General features: G+C 40.0%; 1 protein-coding gene and 1 non-coding gene across 5 annotated transcripts; one reads left to right on the top strand and one right to left on the bottom strand.

Moving 5' to 3' along the window:
• Positions 1-661: 661 nt before the first annotated feature.
• On the top strand, positions 662-12894 carry cep63 (centrosomal protein 63). 4 transcript variants are annotated; one of them, XM_053636867.1, is made up of 15 exons: positions 662-1182; positions 1499-1696; positions 1806-1983; positions 3942-4037; positions 5448-5570; positions 6486-6599; positions 6826-7023; positions 8561-8706; positions 8967-9110; positions 9205-9307; positions 9409-9606; positions 9681-9767; positions 9937-10133; positions 11443-11746; positions 11863-12894. In XM_053636867.1, the coding sequence occupies exons 2-15, from the start codon at positions 1656-1658 to the stop codon at positions 12040-12042; spliced, it is 2109 nt and encodes a 702-aa protein (XP_053492842.1). In that variant the 5' UTR covers positions 662-1182; positions 1499-1655; the 3' UTR covers positions 12043-12894. The 4 variants fall into 4 exon arrangements, with proteins under 4 accessions (XP_053492842.1, XP_053492844.1, XP_053492843.1 ...); XM_053636869.1 differs by having other exon boundaries at positions 1499-1711; positions 1806-1899; XM_053636868.1 differs by having other exon boundaries at positions 1499-1711; positions 6826-6987.
• Positions 719-790, bottom strand: trnap-cgg (transfer RNA proline (anticodon CGG)). Its single transcript has one exon. It is a non-coding gene; the product is annotated as a tRNA-Pro (tRNA).
• Positions 12895-23298: the final 10404 nt, after the last annotated feature.

The following is a 23298-nucleotide window of genomic DNA, read 5'->3' as shown; positions in this document are numbered from 1 at the left end:
TTGAACATGAATGCCTTTCCGATCTGACATCATGCCCTCTGTTTTCGACAATGTAGAAAAAAGAAAATCATTATTTTTTTCTTCCCCTCACTTGGGTCCCAAGTGCTCATGGGCCCCTGGACCCGTACCCATAATGCCCATTGGATAATCTGGCCCAAAATAGAAGGCAACAAATGACCAGCAGACATCCACAGTGAGCATTACAGTTTCCATTAAAACCAATACAATTCCCATTATAATCATTACAAATTCTATGAGGGTTTCTATAGTATTTTTCAGCACTTTGGTGGGGGTAAAGGAGAGCAACATGGCAGCTGGAGAGAGAGAAAAATAAGAGCAGGTGCTTCAATATTTTCATGTTCATGAGCCAAACTGTATTTCTGCTATTTGTGCTATTCTGATTTGTGTCAGATCTTTTATATAAACAGTAAAACAAACAAACAAAAAAAATGAACATTTTTTACTTTTCAATTGTTTGAATTGGATTGTTTAACATGGACCAAATCATGACATTTTTAGAGGTTGAACGGTTTGGTAGAGTTTCCAGATATCAGAATGAATAAAACAAAAACCTATTCTAGTCTGTGATGCACGGACCCTTATTCTCTCTTAGCTACACCCTGTTTCTATATAAAAACCCACACGAAATCGCTGTTGCCTTCATCAAACACAGCTCAGTCTCAGACCGCAGTCTTGTTGAAATGCATCCAAAATAAGTGGGCTCGTCCGGGATTTGAACCCGGGACCTCTCGCACCCGAAGCGAGAATCATACCCCTAGACCAACGAGCCGCGTGTGTAACGTGTTGATTTCAGTCTATGTAACCATACCAATATGGTCTCCATGGCGCACAACACTTCTGTTCAGTGTAATTATTTATGTTCCTGTGTATTCAAATCAGCTGTCTGTTTGTGTTAACTCATACACAAGCTCTGTTAAACTAAACTTAACTAACGTGTTGACTGCCTTAAAACCTTCGACCTTAATTTATCTCAAGACTAACGACAGCTGTTTTTGACGGCTAAGCTAAGCTAAACTAAGCTAGCTAGCTAAAAATAGAATACAAATTACCCACAGTACTTTGCGCCTAACCGTAGTCTACAGCTGCTGCAAAGCTCAAGTGGTCCTAGAGCTAAAACAAAGCTAAAGTCCAATCTGACTTTCTTTAAACATGGTTGTAAATGTAAGTCGTTAAACTTTTTTTTTTTATAGCATGACTGTTGCTATAGCTCACCTATAACTAACATTAATGCTGTGGTTATTTAAATTTTGTAAAGTAGTTTGGTAAGAAGCTTGCTAAACTTTTCTAGCTAACGTCAGTTCATTAAAAGCTTGTATATAGCTAATATTACACCTCGTGCGTTAAGTAGTCATTAGTTTCTTATATCATTTAAGAATTTAGTACCTGTTCGTATTATATCAGTGTTCTTGTTAACTTCCTGCCCGTGTCTGAGAAACTGTCTTTTTGTTTTCGTCTGCACCTATGAATGTATTCACAGCGAGTTTAGAGCTCTCCTTCTCCTTCTTCTTCTTCTTCTTGAGGAACCAGTGTGAATGTATTCGAGATGATGATGATGATGATGATCATCATCATGGTTTCATATGCATAACTCAAGGTTCTCATGAGGATGTCTTCAGAATATCTCTGACCACCAAATGGATGCGTTTTTGGGATCTCTTCGTGCTCATGATGTCAGGTATCTAACAGATATGTAAGACCCTTCAATCCAAGCTGTTATGTGAATCACCCTCGTACTTCAGTCAGTTGATCGTATGTGTGATCTGATGATTTCATGTTATCCTCAGCTCTGTCCTGGCATCCTGTGAGCCTGAACTCCAGGAGCTCATGAAGCAGATCGACATCATGGTGAATCACAAGCGCAGCGAGTGGGAGACAGAGGTACGAGCCTTGGAGCTGCGACTGCGTAATGGTCAGGATGAGCTCCAGTCAGCTAAAGATCTGCTGGACAAGAGGAACTTGGAGGTGCTGAATGAGTTACCAAACCCAACATATAGTGGCTCACTAATGCAGATATAAGAGGAACATACTGATTAAAGGAAAAATCCACCCTTAATGGTTTGCATATCTATAGTTATAATTAAGAGCTTGTCTTTAATGGCACCCAATACTTATTTTTTAATGAAATTATGAGTTGACTTTTTTTTTTTGTTTAAACTCCTTTCATTGACATGTTGGTCTACTTTCACTTTTTTCACAATGCCATTCAGCTGTCTGATGATGATGATTGTGGTGTTGGTGCCGGTGGGATTTACCTCCTCGCTTTATCTCTCACCTCTTCTTCTGCACACTTTGTTCAGAGAGCTCAGGGTCCAAAACTTGAAATTTCACACTAAAACCACCATCTGCATCGTCTCGTAGATGAGTCGAGCTTATGCAGTAACTCTGTGCAACTGTGTCATTTTGCATTTGCATTTCCAATTGCAGTTCTTACCTTGCGTTTAAGAACTGTGAATCAAACATTTGCTGTCTGGAGATTGTCTGTTTTTTTTCTATTAAACACCATTATGATTGCATTAGCAATGTCCCCATGTGATGTCAGTGTGGGAGTAAGGCTGGGTGATATGACAAAAATATCTTATCACGTTATTTGAGGACATTTCTACGATAAACGATATATATCACAATATATAATTTAGCTAACAAACTGTCCGCAAAACAAAAAAAAAGGTTAAACTCTGTTTGATGAGTGCCTAGAAAGTTCAAGAATATTAAGTTTTTTTTAAAAAATTACGTAAAATCATCGGTATTTATGCAGTACCATTTAATGTTGAATTATTAAAATACATCAACATACCAAAAATATCTCAGAAAAGTGTATTGCAAAATCGTTGATCACGATATCTATATTATATCTATATATCACCCAGCCCTACGTGGTAGACAAACAATAATGAAAATACAGCAACAACCAACAAATACCAGAGTGACAAAAGTACCAGTACCCAAGTAACAAAACACATAACAAATATTTCAATATAAAGATATTTGATGTGTTTTAGGGTGGAGTTTTCCTTTAAATTATATACAGGACTCGGTATATAATAAGTAAGTAGTGACTGGCTAATTTATTTCCTGTAGATATATTGCAATTTTTTACTCTGGTGTGCAATGTTGCACTGAATAACCCCTGTAGAAATTTGGCTTTGGGGTTTACTATACTCCTAAACCTTGGTCTGTCAGACTGTGTCTTGGCCTGACGCTCTGCCTTTACCCCGGCAGATGCTCAGAGTGAGAGAGGCTGTTGTCTCGTTGCTGCAGCTTCAAGACTCTGGCTTCCAGCAGTTAAGTCTGGTAGTGGAGAAGGGGTTCATGCAGGTGAATCTCCACAGCACGTGGCTGCCTGACAGGAAAAGCTCTTACCTGCATGGCCAGCAGGATTTAGTTCCTAATTCCTCTCACCATGTTTGTGCTCATGATAACCGTGTTATGGGAACATCAGTTAAAAAAAAAACTATCAAGCTCTCGAAGTTAGAACTTCAACTGGCCCTGAATATTCACCTGCCTTAGTTCAAACATCAGTAATGCCACTAATTTGCAAAATAACCCGAAGTGAGGTTGTGTGTCATCAGCATTGAAATCTGTTCGTATTGATTGTTGTCTTATTGTTTATTTATTGTGCGGGGTCATTCTTATTTCCTTGTAGGCATTAATAAATAAATTTTGTTGAGTATTGGGATGCCACATGCACATGCATGATATAATGCAGGCTCTAGTCATTAGCAGTGGAGTCTAATGATTATATTATTATAATGGATATTAACAGCATTGCGTGAGTAAGTGGAATTAATAATTCAAGACATAATGCTCATACCACATTTATAAAGGTTATGTTGAAGCTAACATGCTTGTTTCATAGGGTAATTCTTTCTGTAATCATACCTTATTCCTTTGCTTTATGATGCCCTTCAACCACACTTCAGGTCCAAGTGCTTGGGAAGCAGCTCGATGAGATGCAGGCTGGGAAACAGGAACTGGTCACAAAGTATGAAGGGCAGCTGCAGCATGTGAAAGAAGAGGTAAGCCATTTCAAGATCACATCCCTCATTGAATGTTCAACTGAGGCTAGCTGTTGAGACTCAGCATCTACATAGACTTACTGGCCACTTTAATAGGAACACCTGTACACCTACTCATTTATATAGTTATTCAATTGCTCAATACATAAAACTATGAAGATACAGATGAAGAGCTTCAGATAATGTTCATATCAAGCATCAGAATGGGATGTAATGGGATCTCACCAGTCTTGAGGTCTTCTGCTTGTTTTAGCCCGCCTGCCTTGAGTTTCAACATGCTGTGCATTCTGAGATGCTTTTCTCCTCCCCACGGTTATAAAGAGTGGTTATTTGAGATACTGCGTCTTCCTTGTCAGCTCGAACCAGACCTCTCTCATTAACAAGGCATTTCTGTCCAAAGAACTGCTGCAGTGGATGTTTTTTGTTTTTCATACCATTCTGTGTAAACACTAGAACAAGTTCTGTCACTAGGCCTATGACTCCAGTGTTCACTGCAGACTTTATTGTAAAATTTTGATGGTCTGATTGATATGGAAAGGGTTTTAGACCGATAGTGGATTTTTAACAGATACCGATAACTAAGTTGGGCAGTACCTGCCCATTACCAATTAATCAACTGATAGTTTTTAAAATTGATACTGAATGAAACCATAACACTCAAAGTAAATTATTGCTGAACTTTATTACACAAATAAACCGTACTGACTGTACCATGAAAATGTACTGTACTTTTTTTATGAAATAAATATGAATGTATATTAACTATTAATAAATATTAAAGTAAATAGATGTACATCCAAACTGAACCAAAAAGTAGCACTCCAAATAGCAAATAAAAATAGAGACATCCAAAATGAATCAAAAAACACTTTAAATAACAACAAAATTGGTCCGTGATAGTTTTTATTTCACCTCTAGAGGTCACTCTCGTACTTTATAATGACCGAGGACCCTTCTCAGCCGCTCCTGCTGTGGACGCAACCAGGAAAAACGATTGGGAAAAACCGATCAATCAGTCGGCCTCTAGTAAGCACACTGGAGATTTGAATTGCTCAGTGAACTAGCTCATGAATTCGATTTGTCCAGCCCGGTTAGATCATACTTTGTCCGTACTGATTCGAAGTGTCCAAAAACAGCATCCAAACACCTGCCACGAATGTGTGTTTACAGTATTTATACTCCTCGTAGCTGTATATTTGTGTAAGTGCTCTACTTAGCTGAAACAGAATAAGGCATAGTATGCAGTATAAATCTACAACATAAGTATACGTCTGCAGTATATGCAGTACAAGTCCTCAATTCAGATCAAGTTGGAGATGTGTTTATTACTTGAGCAAAAGAAACAAAACAGGAATTGTGTCTGTTAGGCCGTTACAAACGTTACAAACACTTGTTCAACACTTCTTTTAGTTGTCCAAGTTGAAGCGCAGCTATGAGAAACTTCAGCGCAAACAGCTAAAGGAGGTGCGAGAGGGAGCTCGAAGCCGAGAGGAGGACAAGAGTGAGGTTTTGCATCTGAACAGCAAGCTGGAGGTACTTCATTGATCATTCCTTTACTTTAATTAGGGGGTGCAATCAGCATTGCCCAGTCTTTGCAATGATAGTGTGCTTTTCATTCATCACTTCGGGCTGGAATATACACATGTTCCCTTTTGGTATCTTACGTTATCATTTTAACAATTATAGATTGATGACTGATGAACTGTAAATTTAAGCTATTTGAAATGCATTTGTAATTTAAATTCCACCAAGATACAGTATATGGCCAAAAGTGTGCAGACACCTGACCAATCACACTCCTATGTACTTGTTGAACATCCCATTCCAGATTTACTTCCCTTTTGCTGTTATAATAACTTCCACTGTTCTGGGAAGGCTTTCCACTAGATTTTGGAATGTGGCCATGGGTACAACAACAAAACAGGAAATGTGGCCAAAGCTCTCACTTGAGTTATTATAATCAGAAAGTGAAGGGGTCATTTCTTCATTTATCACCAGTAACCACTTTATCCATGTTAGTATCACATTGGCTATTCTGGGAACATTGGGTGTGAGGTGTAACACACCCTGAATGGGAGACCCTATACATATTTCAGATTAGACCATGTGAGACTCTTGTATTTGATTATACAAGAGCACATGCCAGTCATCTCTTTAATACCAGTTTAACTAAAAAAAAAAAAAAAAAAATGTATTCAAAAATGTATCTTTTTCATAAAAAGATTAAGCAGAGCCACTGCTGTGACAGGCCTCATACTTGAGCAGCCTGCACACTGTAATTAATTAATCTAAAAAGATTTTTTTAATTAATAACCATGTTTTATGAAGTGCAGCATGACTTTAAAGTATGGTCACACCAGGAAAACCAGGTTGCTTGTGCACAGTAGCTTTATATCCACCGTCCTCTCCCAGATCTTTTCGTTAGATGTTCTGCGTGTGTTTTTGCAGGAGTTCCGTCAGCGCTCAGCGGAGTGGGAGCAGCAGCGGTTGCAGTATCAGAGGCAGGTTGCTTCGTTAGAGGCCCAGAGGAAGACCCTGGCAGAGCAGTTCACTCAGATGCGGGTAAAGTTAAAAATGGACAAAGCACTCTCCCAGCATATTCGTCTCCGATTTAAGCGCTAATATTTCTGTTTTTAGTGGAAGCTCAAATTCTTGAGCCAGGCAGTCAGGTGTTAATGACCTTACATGTGGTCAGATATCCAGAGACATGGAGCAATTAATGATCGTCTAAGTTATCAACAAGAATAACATGATAGTGACTGGTTGAGTGTGTGCTTCCTCTGTCCAGTATCAGTGTCATGGTCCGGAACAGCTGCAGGAACAGAGGGAGATGCAGCGCCTGCGGGCACAACTGCAACGGGCGCAAGACTCCCTACATACACAAGAGCTGGAGCTGGAGAGATTACGGCTGTTGCAGGACGAACTGGGAGACTCTCGCAGAGAACAGCAGGTCAGCTGCGGTGCTGCAGCTCATGCTTCAGGCCAGGTAGAGCCAGACAGAGTCAAGGATTATGCAAGAGATGCACCAATATTGGTATCCATTACTACTTTGATAACAGCACCTGGGTACACCAGTATTCATCACTTTATATTAATATTTATACAAATTCCTATTTTTACCAGTGTCCATAATAAACAAATCTTCATTCACCACGAGTATGCAGTGTACCAGAGTTTCTGTTAGCCGGTAAATACCGGTTTGTTACCGTTACAAATTCAAAATGTCCTATGAAATCAAAAACTGTCAGACACAATGTCCAGTAAAAATCTAAACACGAAGCAGACATACGTTAGACAAAATACGTTCGCAGTTGCGCACACTCTCTGATCCTCCCTCCCTCTCTCTCTCTCTATCTCTCGCTCGCTCTCACTCGCGCGCTCAGGATGGAAGGCACTGAAAGCACAAACTCGCACATACACACGCAAGTGAACTCGGGTTAATCCAACACACGCGTTACCTGCCAATTTGACCTGCCTCCTCTCCATCCACAGCTGATGCTCGACCATGGCCCCACCCCCACAATCACATATACTATGCATAGTCCAAAATGTTACAGTGCAAAATAAACTCTGAAATGAGATAATTGGATTGTTTTCCAGTTTGCCCTGTAAATATTATCATTCCCGGACACATTAGCTGGCACCAAAATATCTTGGCGGAAACACTGTTGTGTACGTACATTGATCAGCAATAACGTTAAAACCACCACCGGCCTATTATCTTGTAGGTCCTCCTTGTGCTTCCAAAACAGCTCTGACCTGTCAAGGCATAGACTCTGCAAGACCTCTGAAGGTGTGCTGTGGTATCTGATACCAAGACGTTAACAGCGGATCCTTTAAGTCCTGTAAGTTGAGAGGTGGGGCCTCCATGGTTTGGACTTGTTTGTCCAGCACATCCCACAGATGATTGGATTTAGATCTGGGGAATTTGGAGGAGAAGTCAACACCTTAAACTCGTTGTCATGGTTCTCAAACCATTCCTGAACAGTTTTTGCAGTGTGGCAGGGCACATTGTCCTGCTGAAAGAGGATACTGCCATTGGGGAATACCGTTGCCATGAAGGGGTGTACTTGGTCTTCAATAATGTTTAGGCAGGTGGTATGTGTCTACATGAATGCCAGGACCCAAGGGTTCCCAGCAGAACATTGCCCAGAGCCTAATATATCCCACCCCTTGACAGTTGCCACTGTGATGAGACAGTCAGTGTTATTCCCGTCACCTTTCATTGGTTTTAATGTTCTGGCTGATCGGTGTATATAGTGAATATTAGACCATTTGGGAATTTGTGAAGATAAATAATTACATTAAAATGCAGTAGCAAAACTCATTCGGAAACCATGGTATTGGTGCAGCTTGTGCTAATATGCAGTGATTATTGATGGCTGCTAATGCAGTGTTGGTACGTGAGAATAGTTTTGGTATGATAGAATACCCTGTAGCTAGCTTGCTTGCTTGCTTCAGTAATACATTGAATGAGCAGTTGGGGAATGAAGAGTGCTTTGTATGGTTCGTCTCTGATTTAGGTTCTGAGTGAGGAGCGGGAGGAGCTGAGAGCTACATTGGATGCTCAGGATCAATTTGTGAGGAGCTCAGACCTGCAGCAACAGCAGCTGCGCAACGAGGTGGCTTGCCTTAACCAGGCGCTGCAGGCAAAGGAACATGTCATCAGGTACACAGCATTGGTGTGCTGCTGTTTGGGAGGAACATTTTTTTTTTATTATTTAAATCTATTGGAAGAGTTTAAAAAATGTATTTATATAATGTCAAAGGCAACACAATGGCAACATATCATAGTTTGGATGAAACCCATGACGGCCAACCAAACAAGTACTGTGGATCTTTTCATTACACTCCCCTTTAAGCTTACTGAGGAAAAAACTGTCGTAATAGCCAATACATCAATTATAATTGTCCTTTTTATAACTACAGGTCTCTGGAGGAGTGTCTGGCCTCTCGGAGTTCTCCAGGTCTGGCATCTATCAGACAGGAACTGGAGAACGTCGTCATCAAGCTTCACTGTTCTCAAACCTGTGAGGCACACCTGAAAGCCGAGGTCACCCGACTCCGAGAAAAGCAAGTTGTTTGTGTTTTTCTAATCAGTAGGGTTCCTTGTGTATGTTGTGCCATTTGAGAGGTGGCTATATTGCTAGTTCCTGCTTTTTGACAGGCTTGAAAGCATGCGGAGGCAGAAAGCAGAAGCAAGTAAAACAGAGCAGGAATGGAGAAAACTGGAAGAGGAGCATGCTCACTCTGTGACTGAAGTCAAGCGGGTGAATAAAGAACAGTGTGATGCTGGATATTTCACATTAGTGCTAATGTTTTGTTGTTTTACCATCATGGGTAGGATTTACTTTTGTACTACATTGTGTAGCTACGTGAGGAGCTCCAGCAGGCTGAGCAGACTCGTTGTGCTGAGGTAGAGGCCATGAGGAAAGAGGTGTCACAGCTCACGAGTGAACTCCACCAGCGTGACATCACCATCGCCACGATTACAGGCTCCGCCTCCAGTGCAGAGCGCCAGTTGCGGGCTGAGGTGGAGCGGGCAGAGCGCCGAGCAGCAGAACTCAAGGTACAGCCCTTTCAGACAAAAGAGCTCTGACTAAAGTCATCCAAAAACTGAGACACATTCAATGCCTGTTGCAGATTACGCAAGTACAACTGGAAACTCTAAAGCTAGAGAATCAGCACCTGAATGACCTGCTGGAGAGAGTTGAGTTACGGTCCCCGAAGGTGCATACTACCATCTGAAACTCTAAAATCAAAATAATGCTGTTTATCTTGTTACTTCTTATTTTGAACATTTGTCTCTAAGGCTTGTTCATCCTCTTCTCATTCTCTCTCTCTCTCTCTCTCTCTCTCTCTATCTCGCTCTCTCTCTCTCTCTCTCTCTCACTCTCAGAGGACAGATGGGGAACTGGTGAGTTTGAGAGACAGCTATGTATCCTCCCTGAACAGTCTGGAGCAAGAGAATCAGCAGCTTAGGCAGGATCTGGCAGAGGTCCGTGCTCGTATGGAGGCTAGCAACCAGACCTGGCAGGACAAGTACGAGAGAGCACTGATGCAGAGCCACAGCAAGAATGTGCACACCCATGACAGGTACTCAACACAAACCAATGTGCAGACTTATTAGTAACATAAGTATAACACATTTCTGAACAATGGCTGATTTTCATTTTTTATTATTATTATGTCTATATGTCTATAACATATATTAGTCCAAAAAATGCAATATTAAATCCAGCTTTGAGATGCATTGCGTTTCTTATCATTCAGATATCAACCAAAAGAGGGTAGAACACAGTCCTTATAAGCAAATCTGCCCACTCAGTGGGGCTCATCTATGCTGGTCATTTCTAGTCTGATGAGACCAGACTCTTGGCTACTCAAATAGGGGAAAAAGACCTATAAACTCAAAACAGATAATCAAGCTGTTGTTTTTAAAAACATATTCAATATTTTAAATCACTGTTCAAATCTGACAATGTTTTATATAATTTGTGGTCTTTGGCAGGATGGTTGGGGGATATATATTGGCATTAGTAGAATTGGGAGCTTTCACAAATACTTTTGGTACTTAGATAATGCACAGAAAGTTTCCCTGTATTATCATCTTTAAATCTAGTTGTCAGGTAAAATTTCCTGACCTGCTCCTTTTGGTATAAACAGAAAGCCAGATGAAAGGAACGTTAGACATGCCCTAAGTCTGTGTTTACATCAGTGGATCTTTACCAGCTACACCTTTATCAACAAGGTACACAGCCCCATATACAACATGGTGTGCTGTTATAGAAGAATGTTTAATGACTGATAATATGGCACATCCTGAAGTGTTTTACTCCTCTTATACCACCATTAACATTGTTTACTGATGAGAGAATGACATGATTTACTGTTTGTCTCTTAATAGTTAAGTTTGGTACTGTGGAATGTCCACAAAAATGTCCCTCACCAGCCACTCTTTTTCTCTTTTTCCAAGTTAATAAGACAAAAAAAAAAAACACAGCGTGTCTATAATTCTGTATATTGAATGCTTTATGACTTCATATCAATGGTGAAGAATAAAAAATAAATAACTAAAATAAATGAATTTCTAATGTTAATGAAGTCATTTTCAGGGCCCTTTGCTGTCTGTAAGGCAAACTGCAAGTATATTGAAAACAATGAGCTGCTTTCCTCCCAACCAACCGTACTTCCTATGTTAAATGGTTAAAAAAATGCAACACAGCCATAAATACCAGACCAAATCCAATAGTCAGATTGCTTCTACTGCAGACAGTAATGTTGTGCTTATTGGATATTGCAATTTATAATCTAACCGATTACCCACATATCAGCCGGTAGCCTTGTTCCAGTCCTCTGTTCAGAGTATACTAGTGTCACTTCCTCTAGTTGTTCTATGTTACAGGTGTGAGGAGGAGCTGAAGGCCATGAAGAGTCACTTGAAGGAGAGCTCCTCGCACTATGAGCTTCAGATCCAGACACTCCTCAAGCGACTGGAAGACCTGTCATCCTCCTCCTACTCCTCCCACCGACCCGATGGCCAATCACAGGAGAGCAGACCTGCCATGTCCCCAACACCCTCTGCTTCCTCTTCCAGATCCTCATCATCCTCAGCAAGTAAAACCCAAAAGATAGTGGCTCTGCTGAGTGCTGCAGCTGAAGATGAAGGAGCACAGGGCTTGGGTCTTGCTGGAGACACACTACCTTTGGTAAATCATAGACAATGATGCTCTGCTACTGAGCTAAAGGCTTACACATAAACTGTAATGCACATATGACTGAGGAAGATTTGGTCATTCTTTCTCTCTCTTTCTGTGGTGTGTAGGAGCATTGTGTAGGTTTTCCAGCAGGCTCTGTGACTTCTCATTTTGTGGAGGAAGAGACACAGCGTTCTCAAGAGCTCCTGCAGCGACTGGACTTCCACATCCATAGCATGAGGCAGGAGAATGCCAAGACTGTTCGCAAGTACCTAGCCAAAGACAGCAGCCCCCGCAACCCACACTGATGCCATGCAGACAGACAGAACACACACGCACACACACAAAGTGCCTTTTAAGATTCAGCTAAGGACGTTTATTTGTATTCAGTGGCATGGAGATGAAAATCATTGTCAGTAAATATGATTACTGCCACAAAAAAAGCCAAATCGATTGGGACCGCATTTTGACTGCTGAGTGTTTGGTAACTTCCGCAGTCACACACACAGCACTGAAGCTTACAATACCTCTGTAGCTATTGCACTAGTGAATGACCTGGACATGGACCTCCATTATGACCTTTAACCTCTGACCACTGATTTTGTGTCCTCACTGTTGTCTCTCCTTTTATTATTTAGAACTTTAGAATGATGGATTTCCATGCCTTCATCCCTTTCTTTGTTCACTTTTTATCATTTTCTCTCTCACGCTCTCTCTCTGTCATATTTATGTATACGACTGACAAATTTATGTGAAACATTTTTTACATTTTCTTATTTAGTGAAGAGGCTGTTTGGAGTGAATTAAATGAGCTTGTTTTGACAGTGTGTTTATAGGAGTAGATGTGTTTATGTGAATGATTCATCCTCCATGTCACTGTGTGCTTTTGGGAGAAACAAGGTCTGCACACGAACTATTACATGTGTTCTGAGGGGCCGCATCATCGGGGCAGTGCTGTAAAGCAGAGACGTCCAGCTGATAACAAATACACACACTTGCACATGCTGCTGTCTCAGTCGTTCTGAGCCACACGGGGTACTGAACAAAGAGCAAAAACAGCAATTCACAATTACTGTAACTGTTCATTGTACAGCATGTGGGTTACTAGTGGTCCACCATCAATGAAGAAAAGTGCAAAATAAAAGCTTTTATTTATTGAACATGCTCAATATGTTCTCTTTGATTTCCTATAAGAAATCTATTGGACAAATATATTCTCTGAAATTAATCATAATAACTATTCACCACTGGGTGACCATTGTTAACGGTTACACCATTAGAGGTCAGCTAGTTACTAAATATAAAATATCTGTAGCAGTTAATTACATTTTGTCCTTGGAAAAAGCACAAAAGGCAAGATAAAGCACTTTCCCTGAAAATAGGAGAATGTATTAAAAATGTTGCCGGTGGCCAAAACACCTGCCAAAAGTACGAAGTGCAAACCATTTCTTTCCAAATCTAAAGGCATTTTGGAAATGCTATGGACATTCTGTTGTCAAAGTAAGATACTAAGGTTATTTGTAGACATTTTTCTAACTAATGCACCCTCAACAATGCACATTACATTTTGGGGGGTTTTTTTTCGCCCTTTTCATGACCTCAGAATCAGTCAAGAGATGTAACATGGTTGGATCAGGCATTAAACGGTGTACTCTATAATATTTATACCTAAAATTGAACATGCATTTGCAGGCCCCACTTTCCTTTGGAAGACTTTTAATACTTGCAGTACAGGCATGTACTGTTGTAAAACTGAAACAAGTCCTTTGGGAAAGTAAACTATGTGACACATTTATGTATCACATGTCAATAGTGCACGTCACAGACCTCCACCTCTGTTTAATGTCCTTTCTGCCTCTCAACAATTCTGCCAAACTTATTAAACCGAAGCTCATTTAACCAAGCTTCATCCTAAGAATGTAGTAGCCATGCCAGAGCTGTCTTATTGCCCCAAACAATACCATACATCATGAGACCAGTTAGGATATGTTGATGGCACACGTGTGGGATTGTGCACGTGCGATGTGGCCAGAAAGGCCATTACTGATGTGATGCACATGGTAAAGAGTCATATTTTATTGAAGCAGTGATGCACGATGGGCATTTTATGAGAAACTCCTTTAGCGATAATGAGGAGAAATGAAAGAGGGTAAAATTATCCCAGATCTGATGGATCTGGTGGAATGTGTGCGTTTTTTCCCCCCTTTTTTGTTGCTTCAGTCTTCATTTCCTAAGATTACCAAGTGCTAGAAGTATGTTTAGCTAGGCTTTAGTCCAACACTTTTCCGAATGGTATTTGGTAACCCAGGCTACCACAGCCGCGAGGCCCAACAAACAATGTTGAGGAATTTGGCAGCTTAGCCATTGACGCCGTCTCTCAAGCAGAAAGTGAAACATTTTTGATTTGCAGCATTATTTTAAAGACATAAGGAGTTGCACAGATATTTAAGTGACATCGGAATGAAGAGCTGACCAAGAATGGATACTATCAGGATTTAACCTTTAGTGCCGTGGCGTTTCAACTGCTTTATTTTAAGGAATGTTTGGAAAATTATTTGTAATAAATACCATCTGTTTTCAAATTCAGACAGATTTATTATAACAAATTTTCTAGGCTCGGTTTCCAGACACACATTCGGGTCAAAATTATGTGGCCTATTCTTTTGTATTGTGATGTTTTAGATGATGTACATTTTAAATTTGCCATATATGAAAAATCAGACTTTACCTTTTGAGGACTTTTACTGTTCCCTCAATAGAGGGCGCCAGGATGATGGCCATAACTTCTCAATTTGTGCAGTTACTATACCCTAAATCACCAGTTGCTAACACTCTCACTGAGGAATGCAATGTATTTAAATGGGAATATGTATAGATCAAATACTTCGATGGAGAACTCTTTATTTACAGTATGTTGTGCAGTTTATAGTGACAAAGATTAGCATGAACCTGCAGCCAGCTGTGTTTTAGTGGGAGCAGGAATGTACTGTTGTTAACACAAAACAAGTATCCAATCCCGGGGTCATGAACTAGTGGACCGCGGTCCACATGCAGACCCAGCAAGTATTTCGGCGGACTGAACTGAGTACTTGGGGGAAAAAAAAAATACTGTATCAGAGCCCATCAACGTATGAAAAAACAGGCTATAATTTACAGACTCTGGTTTTCTAAACACAAACCTATTGTGGCTTCTGTAGCAGATGTTGTGGTTTATCCAATCATATAAAGTTTATGTAAATTATTTACCTGAAGGCAGTTCATCGGACTACAGACTAGCTACATAATTGAAATATTAGGCGGTAATATAAGTCTTCATGGATTCTCACCATTTTATTTATATCTGGTCTGATTTAACAAACTGACTACATCTCCTGTACACTGATTGTTTTGCAGTAAGAATGGCATATTATACACTTGTATACTATTTCTTCTTTCCCATTATATGGTGTATTTTATCTTATTTTCTTCTGAAATTCATGTGGCATCGTGTTGTTACTGCACGTTGGCTGGTTTGCTGCTAAACATAAATTTGTTGGCTGTGTTGTCTGTTTACAAAAAAGTAAATGACAAAATCATAATGTTTAAAAATGAATGAACAAAGCTGTATGTGTTTGTTCTCACCATGTTCAGAGTCTATGGCACTAGGCAAAAGGGTTAATGATCATGTTAATCAAGTGATCAAGCACCTCTATGAAACAAAACATTAGGACTTTGTCTTATTTATAGCCATAAACTAATCATTAACACTAAATTGTTATAACGATTCCGTCATATTACTTGCTTGTCCAGACCTTTTGTAAGCAAGGAATTGTAACCGGACTGTTTAGTCACTTAGTCAGAACTATCAGTAGCAAAATGAGAAGTGTGACCAGGACCATGTATTTATAACCGATGTGCTTCACACTCATCAGTGCTGATGTGTCACATGTGTGCTTCATTGGATTTGACCTTCATTCTTTTTACTAAACATGTCTAAGACGTTGTCGGAGCACAGCTGGATTAAGAATTTTCACATCTGTCTCCTTGCCTGCACAGACGGACATGCTCCATTGTGCAGTGCGCAAGTCCATTGTTTCGGCTCCTGGTGTCAACTCCCTTCCTCGCAATGCCTAAACATTGATCCTGCCAAATAACAACAATGCTCTTTAATCTCTTCATGTGCAGTTACACATGCAATCACACATACACACTCTTTGCCACACTTGCCTGTGGTTACCTGGCATTCAAAACAAATGTAGATTATGGTGAACACGTTCCAAAACACGCATTCACAAATCAAATGTGATTTGATTGCGTGGAAATGTTTGTACAGGGCATACTTTGTCAAACTGAGGAACGAAGAAGTATTCAAGAAGCAATAAAAGCTGCATACCAGCATACAATACTGCCTTGTGAAGCAAATTGTGTTGTGCAAAGGCTACATACTTGACTAATCACCCAAGCACAGTTAATCATGGAGGATAACGGCTAGAGTGCTGGAGGATAACGGCTAGAGTGCTGGATGAAGCATTGCTCCTATGAGAATATTATGTAGCACTGGGCTTTCTCTCTCATCAGATAGCCTGCAGAAGGAAATAGGCATTCCAACTATTTCCTAACATCCTGATGTTCCAAATCAGGTAGACCTGTGTCTATCCAAAAATTAGATAAAGATATATGTAGTTATGACAAAGTCTTGCAAAGAGCTGTTCCCTCACAACATGCATAAACACAAGAGAAAAGCACTGATGATATGGTGAACTGGCAGAGCTTGGAAAGTCCATGATTTTCGTAAAATGTCCAGCGTTGTGAAGGGAAGAGAATTCTGAGGCTCAGTGGGACATTTGAGGATTCCAGCCAAAGCAAACAGGGTCATATCTCAAACCAGATGCCTGCCGAATCTTTGCTCGTTGTGGCATGCCGGATTGTTTTTCTCACCGGGTTTTCCTCATTCCATAAATTCACAGTTCGCAAAGCCGCTTAAAACGAGTCTGTTTCTCGACAGTGTCATTATAAATATGGTTATCGACTGCTAACGGCATGTTGCAAAAGCTTTACTTTTTATATTTTTAGCCGTAAAGTCTTCTCTCCAGGGTCTTGCTCTACACTATCCCATCAAGGATTAGTTACCTCTGAAAAGCCTGAATGGAGAAGGAAGTGTGTCCACAAAACATGCACAGTATTTCTTTATCTCAATTCACTGATTACTCAAGTCTGACAGAGTAATTGAGTTCACATGTAGTTACACACCACTGCCAATGTTTCTGTAAGTGAATGGTGCCTGGGGATATCACCACCATGTGGTACTTCAATCTACCTCAAAGGTATTGGCACAAATGGTGCATTTTTACTTCTAAACACATTGCGAAATTACTGGGACCCGCACAGTTAATATTTGGCAAAGCCTTCCTTGCAGAGATCAACAGCAATGAGTCTCCTCTTCTAATATTTGAAAGGATTGGATAGTATTTGTATTGGAATCTTGGATCATCCTTCCATGAAAACATTTCATGTTCTTTATATTCTTTACTGATTTCAGGATAATAATATAAAGTGTCTTGTTATCCTATAGCATTAGTTTCGTGCATGTAGACCATCTTTGAGTCAGATCATGGGCTTTTATTAAAATCCACAGACTCAAATGGTCATTGCAAAACAATGATTTTGTGTTCCTGTAACTACTTATGTGTCGATTTAGATGTCTCCTAGAGGTCATTTTATTGGGGAAAAATCTATACACCTATGCATTATATATACCCCTTGACAAAATCAACCTGTTTATTTTTGGTCTTATTAAAAAATCCTAGTAGGATGATTAGTGGAATTCATGATGTCATCAATCTACATTTGAATTCTTGGACCAAAGCATCAATAATCCACCACCATATTGTACAATGGATATTAAGTGCAGTCCTCATTTTATTTTCATTTAAAAATATGCCAATGGTGTTCATGGCCAAAACTTTTGAATTTGGTCTCGGCTGACAACACATGATTCCAATTGTAGTTCCAGTGATGTTTGGCGAAGTTCAGACATCTGTTTTGGTGTGTTCTACTTTCAGGAACAAAACTGTTTCCTAGTTACTTCACTCCAATATTGGTATTATTGGAGCACTGGGTATGAGTGTAGCTATATATTTAAACTATAAATAAATTTTAAAAATCTCATTGTTTCTGCCATATGTGTATACACAGGGTGTCAGGGTGACCAGTTTCATACTTAGTTTATATATACAGGTGCATCTAAAAAAATTACAATATTGTGGAAAAGTTAATTTTTTTCCGTAATTTAATTCAAAAAGTGGAACCGTCTTTTTTTTTTGCTTTAATCCTGATGATTACAGCTTACACCTCATGGAAATCAAAAATCCAGTATCTCAAAATATTCGAATAAAGAATTTATAATACAGAAAAGTCAACCTGAGAAGAGCTCTAATCAGCTAATTAACTCAAAACACCTGCGAAGGTTGCCTGAGCCTTTAATCTCTCACACAACCACAATCATGGGGAAAATGAAAGTAAATTTTGCATTTCATTTGGAAATCAATGTCTATTCTAATTTGCACATTTTTTTAGATGCACCTGTATTTTTTCAGGTGTCCTTTAAGAATGACTTTGACGGAAGAATAACGTAGTGAAAACATTCTCAGGGTTGTATCAGGAAGCTGTCGCAAGGTTGCGATGGACTTTAAAAGGAAACATGGCAAACACCTCATACACGACACTGCTACCAAACTTATTAAAAAATTCTGAAAGACTGGAATTGTTGCAGACCAACCGAGAAGTGGACGTCCACGAACATCCACTGACAATGGCACAACCGACGCTGTGCTGACAAACTTACCCCCCTAGGTATGGAGACATTTGGATAAAAGCATCTGCTAAATGAATAAATGTAAATTTGGGACACCCTGTTTATAAAGGAGGACTCCTGTATCCACGGGGGACAAGTTCCAAGCCTCCCAGCAGATGCCGAAACCGTGGATAGTAAAAATGAAAAAATGGATAGCCAAATGAAAAATTGTACAGCTAGACTGTGAGTGAAGTATAACACAAAATAAGATAGTGTTTGTGGTTATTATGTCCTTCTGCAAAGATTTCGGGTAAAATAAAGTTTGTTTACACTTACACTAGTTGGGAGCTAGTCCAAGGGTAAACAGACTTTATTTTACCCTTGGTCTTTGCAGAAGGACATTATGGTGCTATATTCATCTTGGTGCACTTTACTGTCTTAACTAAATCTGGCTTAAGTATTAAAACAACAACTTTTCACACACCCACTTAGTGTCATTGATGTAGTGGAAGTGCTGTAGCATATTTCTGCTCTAGGATAACTATCTGACATTCCTCAGAGAGATAAGAGCAGAAGCGATAGCTTTTTCCCAGGATTGTCTGCCGCTTCACATCCGTCGCTCGTGTCTTTCTCATTCATCTCCCATCCTGGCATGGCCTTGCATCCCTGGCCCAGTTCCCGTTGTGTGTGTTTGCGTGTTTGTTCTTTCACTGTTTATCCCTGCTGAATATGGTGTAGCGAGAATCTGCTCCACACACCCCTCGACAGGACATTCGCAAAGTTCCAGAAACAGAAGGGTGGGTGTCTTATCAGCATGATTCAAAGAGAGCGTGTTTGTATGTGAGGAGACGCCAGCAATTCTCTGAACTAAAGATCTTCCACCCTTTCACATACACACATGTGAACATATGCGCACACACACACCCTTTCCAGTGCCGTGGCCATTCCTCTCTTGTCTAGTCCCTTTTGACCCCATTATGATTCCATTTTCTTATCTCTTTGTCCAGGGGGAGGCTGTTCAAGCATCACTAAGCACCATTTGTAGTCGCCTCTTATCTGAGTCTTACACGTAGCCTAGATAGAAGAGGTGTATTTGGTATGCGACTGACTAATGGTTTAATATCCATAGCAGTCCTCCTGCAAACACTTGAAGTGTGTCTTTCAATAAAAATGTAATGGGCTGGACCATTTTCTGTTGGTATCTAGATAGGAAACAGGCCTCCTTGAAAATCAGATAGGTGATTGATGCCAATCTGCATCATGCTGGAAGAAGGCAGTAGTTATGGGAAGTGGGCCATGGAATGGCATGTGTAATGGTGGTGGTGTGTGTGAAGGAAAAAGAGAGAAATGAGAAGATTACTTTGGCACCTGTTAGTAATGTGAAAAAGATGGCACAAATGTGTATCTGTGAGCCTGGAGAAAATTTCCAAAACTACACCACACGTGCCGTGGATTTTCTCAGTGACTACGCGGACTTGCATGGTGCCATCTGATGCTGCTGTGGTATTTCAGTTGTGTTTCAGAGTAAAGTGAGTGGCCACTGGATACCATGATGTAATCATTGGTGAATCAATCATTGAAAGGACTCTTATTGTACTTTCCTGATAGGAGAAGCTGTAGATATGCATTTTGGTCAGTTGGAGTATTTTATTTCCCAAGGGACGATCTAGACTTTATAAGCCTGTTGTGTTTGGGACCGCGACAAAACTGAAACAAAAGTGAATATTCATCTGTTAGCCATGTAACACATGCCGTGTTCTCTGTTCATGATGACTGGGCACTGTAGTGGAGTTCCTATTAGAGCGATGGCAGCACCATTACTCCCGATGGCAAGTTAGCGCCTTGCATGGCAGCTCTGCTACCATTGATGTGTTAGTGTGTGAATGGGTGAATGTGACACAGTGTAAAGTGCTTTGGATAAAAGCGCTATATAAGTGCAGACCATTTTCCATTTAACACCACATTAATAAAATCTTTTTTTCAAACTAGTCCATACAGGATTTCGTAGTCTGTACTTTTTTCAAATTTTGTGATGCAAATTGAATTGGTGAAATTGCAATTACACAAAATTGTTTTGCACGGTCTTTCCCAGTGATGTTTGCTGGTAAATGAGACCTTTTAGCTGTATTCATGTTCAGCGCAAGTGAATCAAAGATGGTTTTGGCTGAATGTGTGTTTTGATGACATCACGTGATGTATCTTGGCCCAAATCTGCTTAAAATCTGCAGTAATTTAGAAAAATTGCAAGCTCCTCCAAATATTGCAGTGTTTGCTTGATCGCAAGATCCTGGAGGGACTGACTAACTAGACACACACACCTGATAACATTTATTTGATTGGACACAATGAAAACATGTATTTCCATTAATCAGAATGGTAACATTTACTTACTCATGACAAAAAATGCACAGAAATGAATCTCCACACACACTGAATGAATAAATTTATTTGATTCACATGCAGTATTAAAAAGCCTTCAGTGCACACTAATGGAAGAAAATTCCAAACCCACAGTCGTACATGCAGCAGTTCTGCAACAAGTTGTGTATATACATCAGTTGCCTTTGTAGGTTAATAATCTCTGGTTTCTTTGGTTTCTCATTTAAACCTCCCATCACTACCTTGCCCTCTTTGACAGTACATGCCTATGACAGTTTTCCAAATGTATTTTTTAAATTTATTTTATCTCTCACTAGTATCAGATTCACACGTGTATTCGTGTAGAAAGATGCATATAGTACCCTTTGTTCAGGACAATTCAGCTTAAAGTTTCTTACAGAGTTGTTCTTTATACCTAAGCATTAATACAGAAAGGCCGTCATGCACTATTCCCCATTATTATACATACAAAGGTATTTTTCTCCCCTCAGGTCATCTTTAGAAATATCCTGTGGCATTCGGATTCAAGTGCAAACCCTTAGTAATGCTTGGCAGCAGCCTCTGTTATGTAAAAGTGTATTGTGTGTCTCTCTCTTTGCCCACTAATTAAGGCAAACATTTGGAAACTGGCCTTAATTACACTGGAATGCCTTGTGAACTCTTGCATGCTAACCTAAGCACGCCACCACTCTGTCCTTGGGTTATATCTGTACCTCACTAAACCTTGGGCAACCTGTTTAGCACAAATGCTTATGTTTTTGAGTTGTAGTATTCTAACTGTAATGCTGACAAGCAAAAAAAAAACATGCATGCTAAATATCATGTGGATGAGTGTGTGGGGGTTTGAAGTGATTGGACTTAATGCCTGAAAAGGAATGTTGCCCCTTTGGTTTGCATTGTTTTCAGCTAAGACTAAAGGAACAGTTAAACACGTGAATGTACTCATTTGCTAATCAATGCCAGCTGCTCAGGTCCGACCTACAGGCTGCTATTCATATTCGAGCCACCTGATAACTGCTGTCTTTAGCTTTACTATCCATTACACTTCCAGTAAATTCCTCAGCACAGCTCACCGTGTCCTCGTTTTACTTTGCACGCATCTGTCAGAAATAAATTGCAAAATTTAACATCCAGAAATCACTGAGCGTTTGAGATGCAGGGACGTGTCTTTTGGAAGGGATAGAGGAAATAGTCATCATTCCTAAATCCTTGCGCCAAAGATTCCATTTTAATGGTGAACAGCTTTGCAGCCATACAGTTCCTCGGATGTGTTGTATATGTAACAGGCTTTCACACTATACCAACCAATATTGTAAGTGCAAGTCATTGTAACTCAGATATGGTTGCTTGAAGTGGCACATCACCTATAATTCAGAGTTAAGTTATGCAACTGTTCAATGCCGCGTGACCTTGTCCTTATCTTAATCAGGTAAGACCTAGTGTACATTCCTCACTCAAGTGTTGGTGATCCTGTGTTGCATACTTGTTTGCGCTCCAGAATAACCATGGAAAGGAAGTTTGATTGTGTACTGGAATGTGAAAAGCACTATAAGAGGGTGTGCCAGGCTAGCAAGGGTCGAATATGAGCAATGCACACACAGTGTACACATCTAGTCTTTCTGCACATTCAGAGAGGCCTGTGATGTTGACAGTCGTTGCCTGTTTACATTTCTGCTTGGATTGATGCAAATGCTAATAATTTTGTGCTTTCTGGATCCTTTCACCCATGGGTGGGGAGCTTGGGCTTCTTTAAGGCAGTTTCAGGCTTTTTGGCTATGCGCCCTTAAGCTTCTTTCTTGAAACTGTCACATCTTTTACTTCATTTGACTTTTAGCCCTCCCTTTACATTCCTCTTAAGCAGTGTATTGTAACAAAAGCATACCAGTGATTCTCTTGGTATTTTACGCTAACGTTCACTCTGGCCTGATAGCACAGTAAAGCCTTCATTATGCCTATCATAAAGTGGTGATTCGTGGAGAAGATGAGAGAGCAGAGTCTAGTCACCTGCAGGGGAAACTCCAGTGAGGAACTGTGCCATAAATCAGCATGGCTTCTCTGATCACTCTCAAACTGGCCATCTCAGGGTTCTCGCTCACTTTCCCAGGCATGCTTTTTGAGGGGGAAAATAAAATCAGAATACTGTTTCCATGGTACAAAATGATTACACAGAAAACAATGGGTCATACCCAGCTTAATTTCAAACATATGAATCTGTAATCCTGATGTAATCATTCGAGACATGAGTGTGTTCTGATATCAAAATAATTGATTCAAGAATACAGGACTGACTCAAACTATTACAAACTATGAAACTTACATGTGGTAGTGACATCTAAAATTACAGAGAACGTGTAGAAAGACAAGAAGAGCTAGGTTGCCTAATCCATGTTGGCGTATAAGGAATGACCAGAAT

Source organism: Ictalurus furcatus, chromosome 11, assembly GCF_023375685.1.
Source record: "Ictalurus furcatus strain D&B chromosome 11, Billie_1.0, whole genome shotgun sequence".
NCBI classification, from domain to species: Eukaryota; Metazoa; Chordata; class Actinopteri; order Siluriformes; family Ictaluridae; genus Ictalurus; species Ictalurus furcatus.
Note: the sequence above shows the minus strand (reverse complement) of the source record. Positions and strands in the feature narration are given on the sequence as shown.

Excerpts from the sequence above, each read along its gene's own strand:
- cep63 (XM_053636865.1), top strand. The coding sequence starts at position 1,656 with ATGGATGCGTTTTTGGGATCTCTTCGTGCTCATGATGTCAGGTATCTA. Across the intron at positions 4,038-5,447 it reads TGCAGCATGTGAAAGAAGAG|TTGTCCAAGTTGAAGCGCAG; the intron begins GTAAGCCATTTC and ends CACTTCTTTTAG. Across the intron at positions 6,600-6,825 it reads AGCAGTTCACTCAGATGCGG|TATCAGTGTCATGGTCCGGA; the intron begins GTAAAGTTAAAA and ends TCCTCTGTCCAG.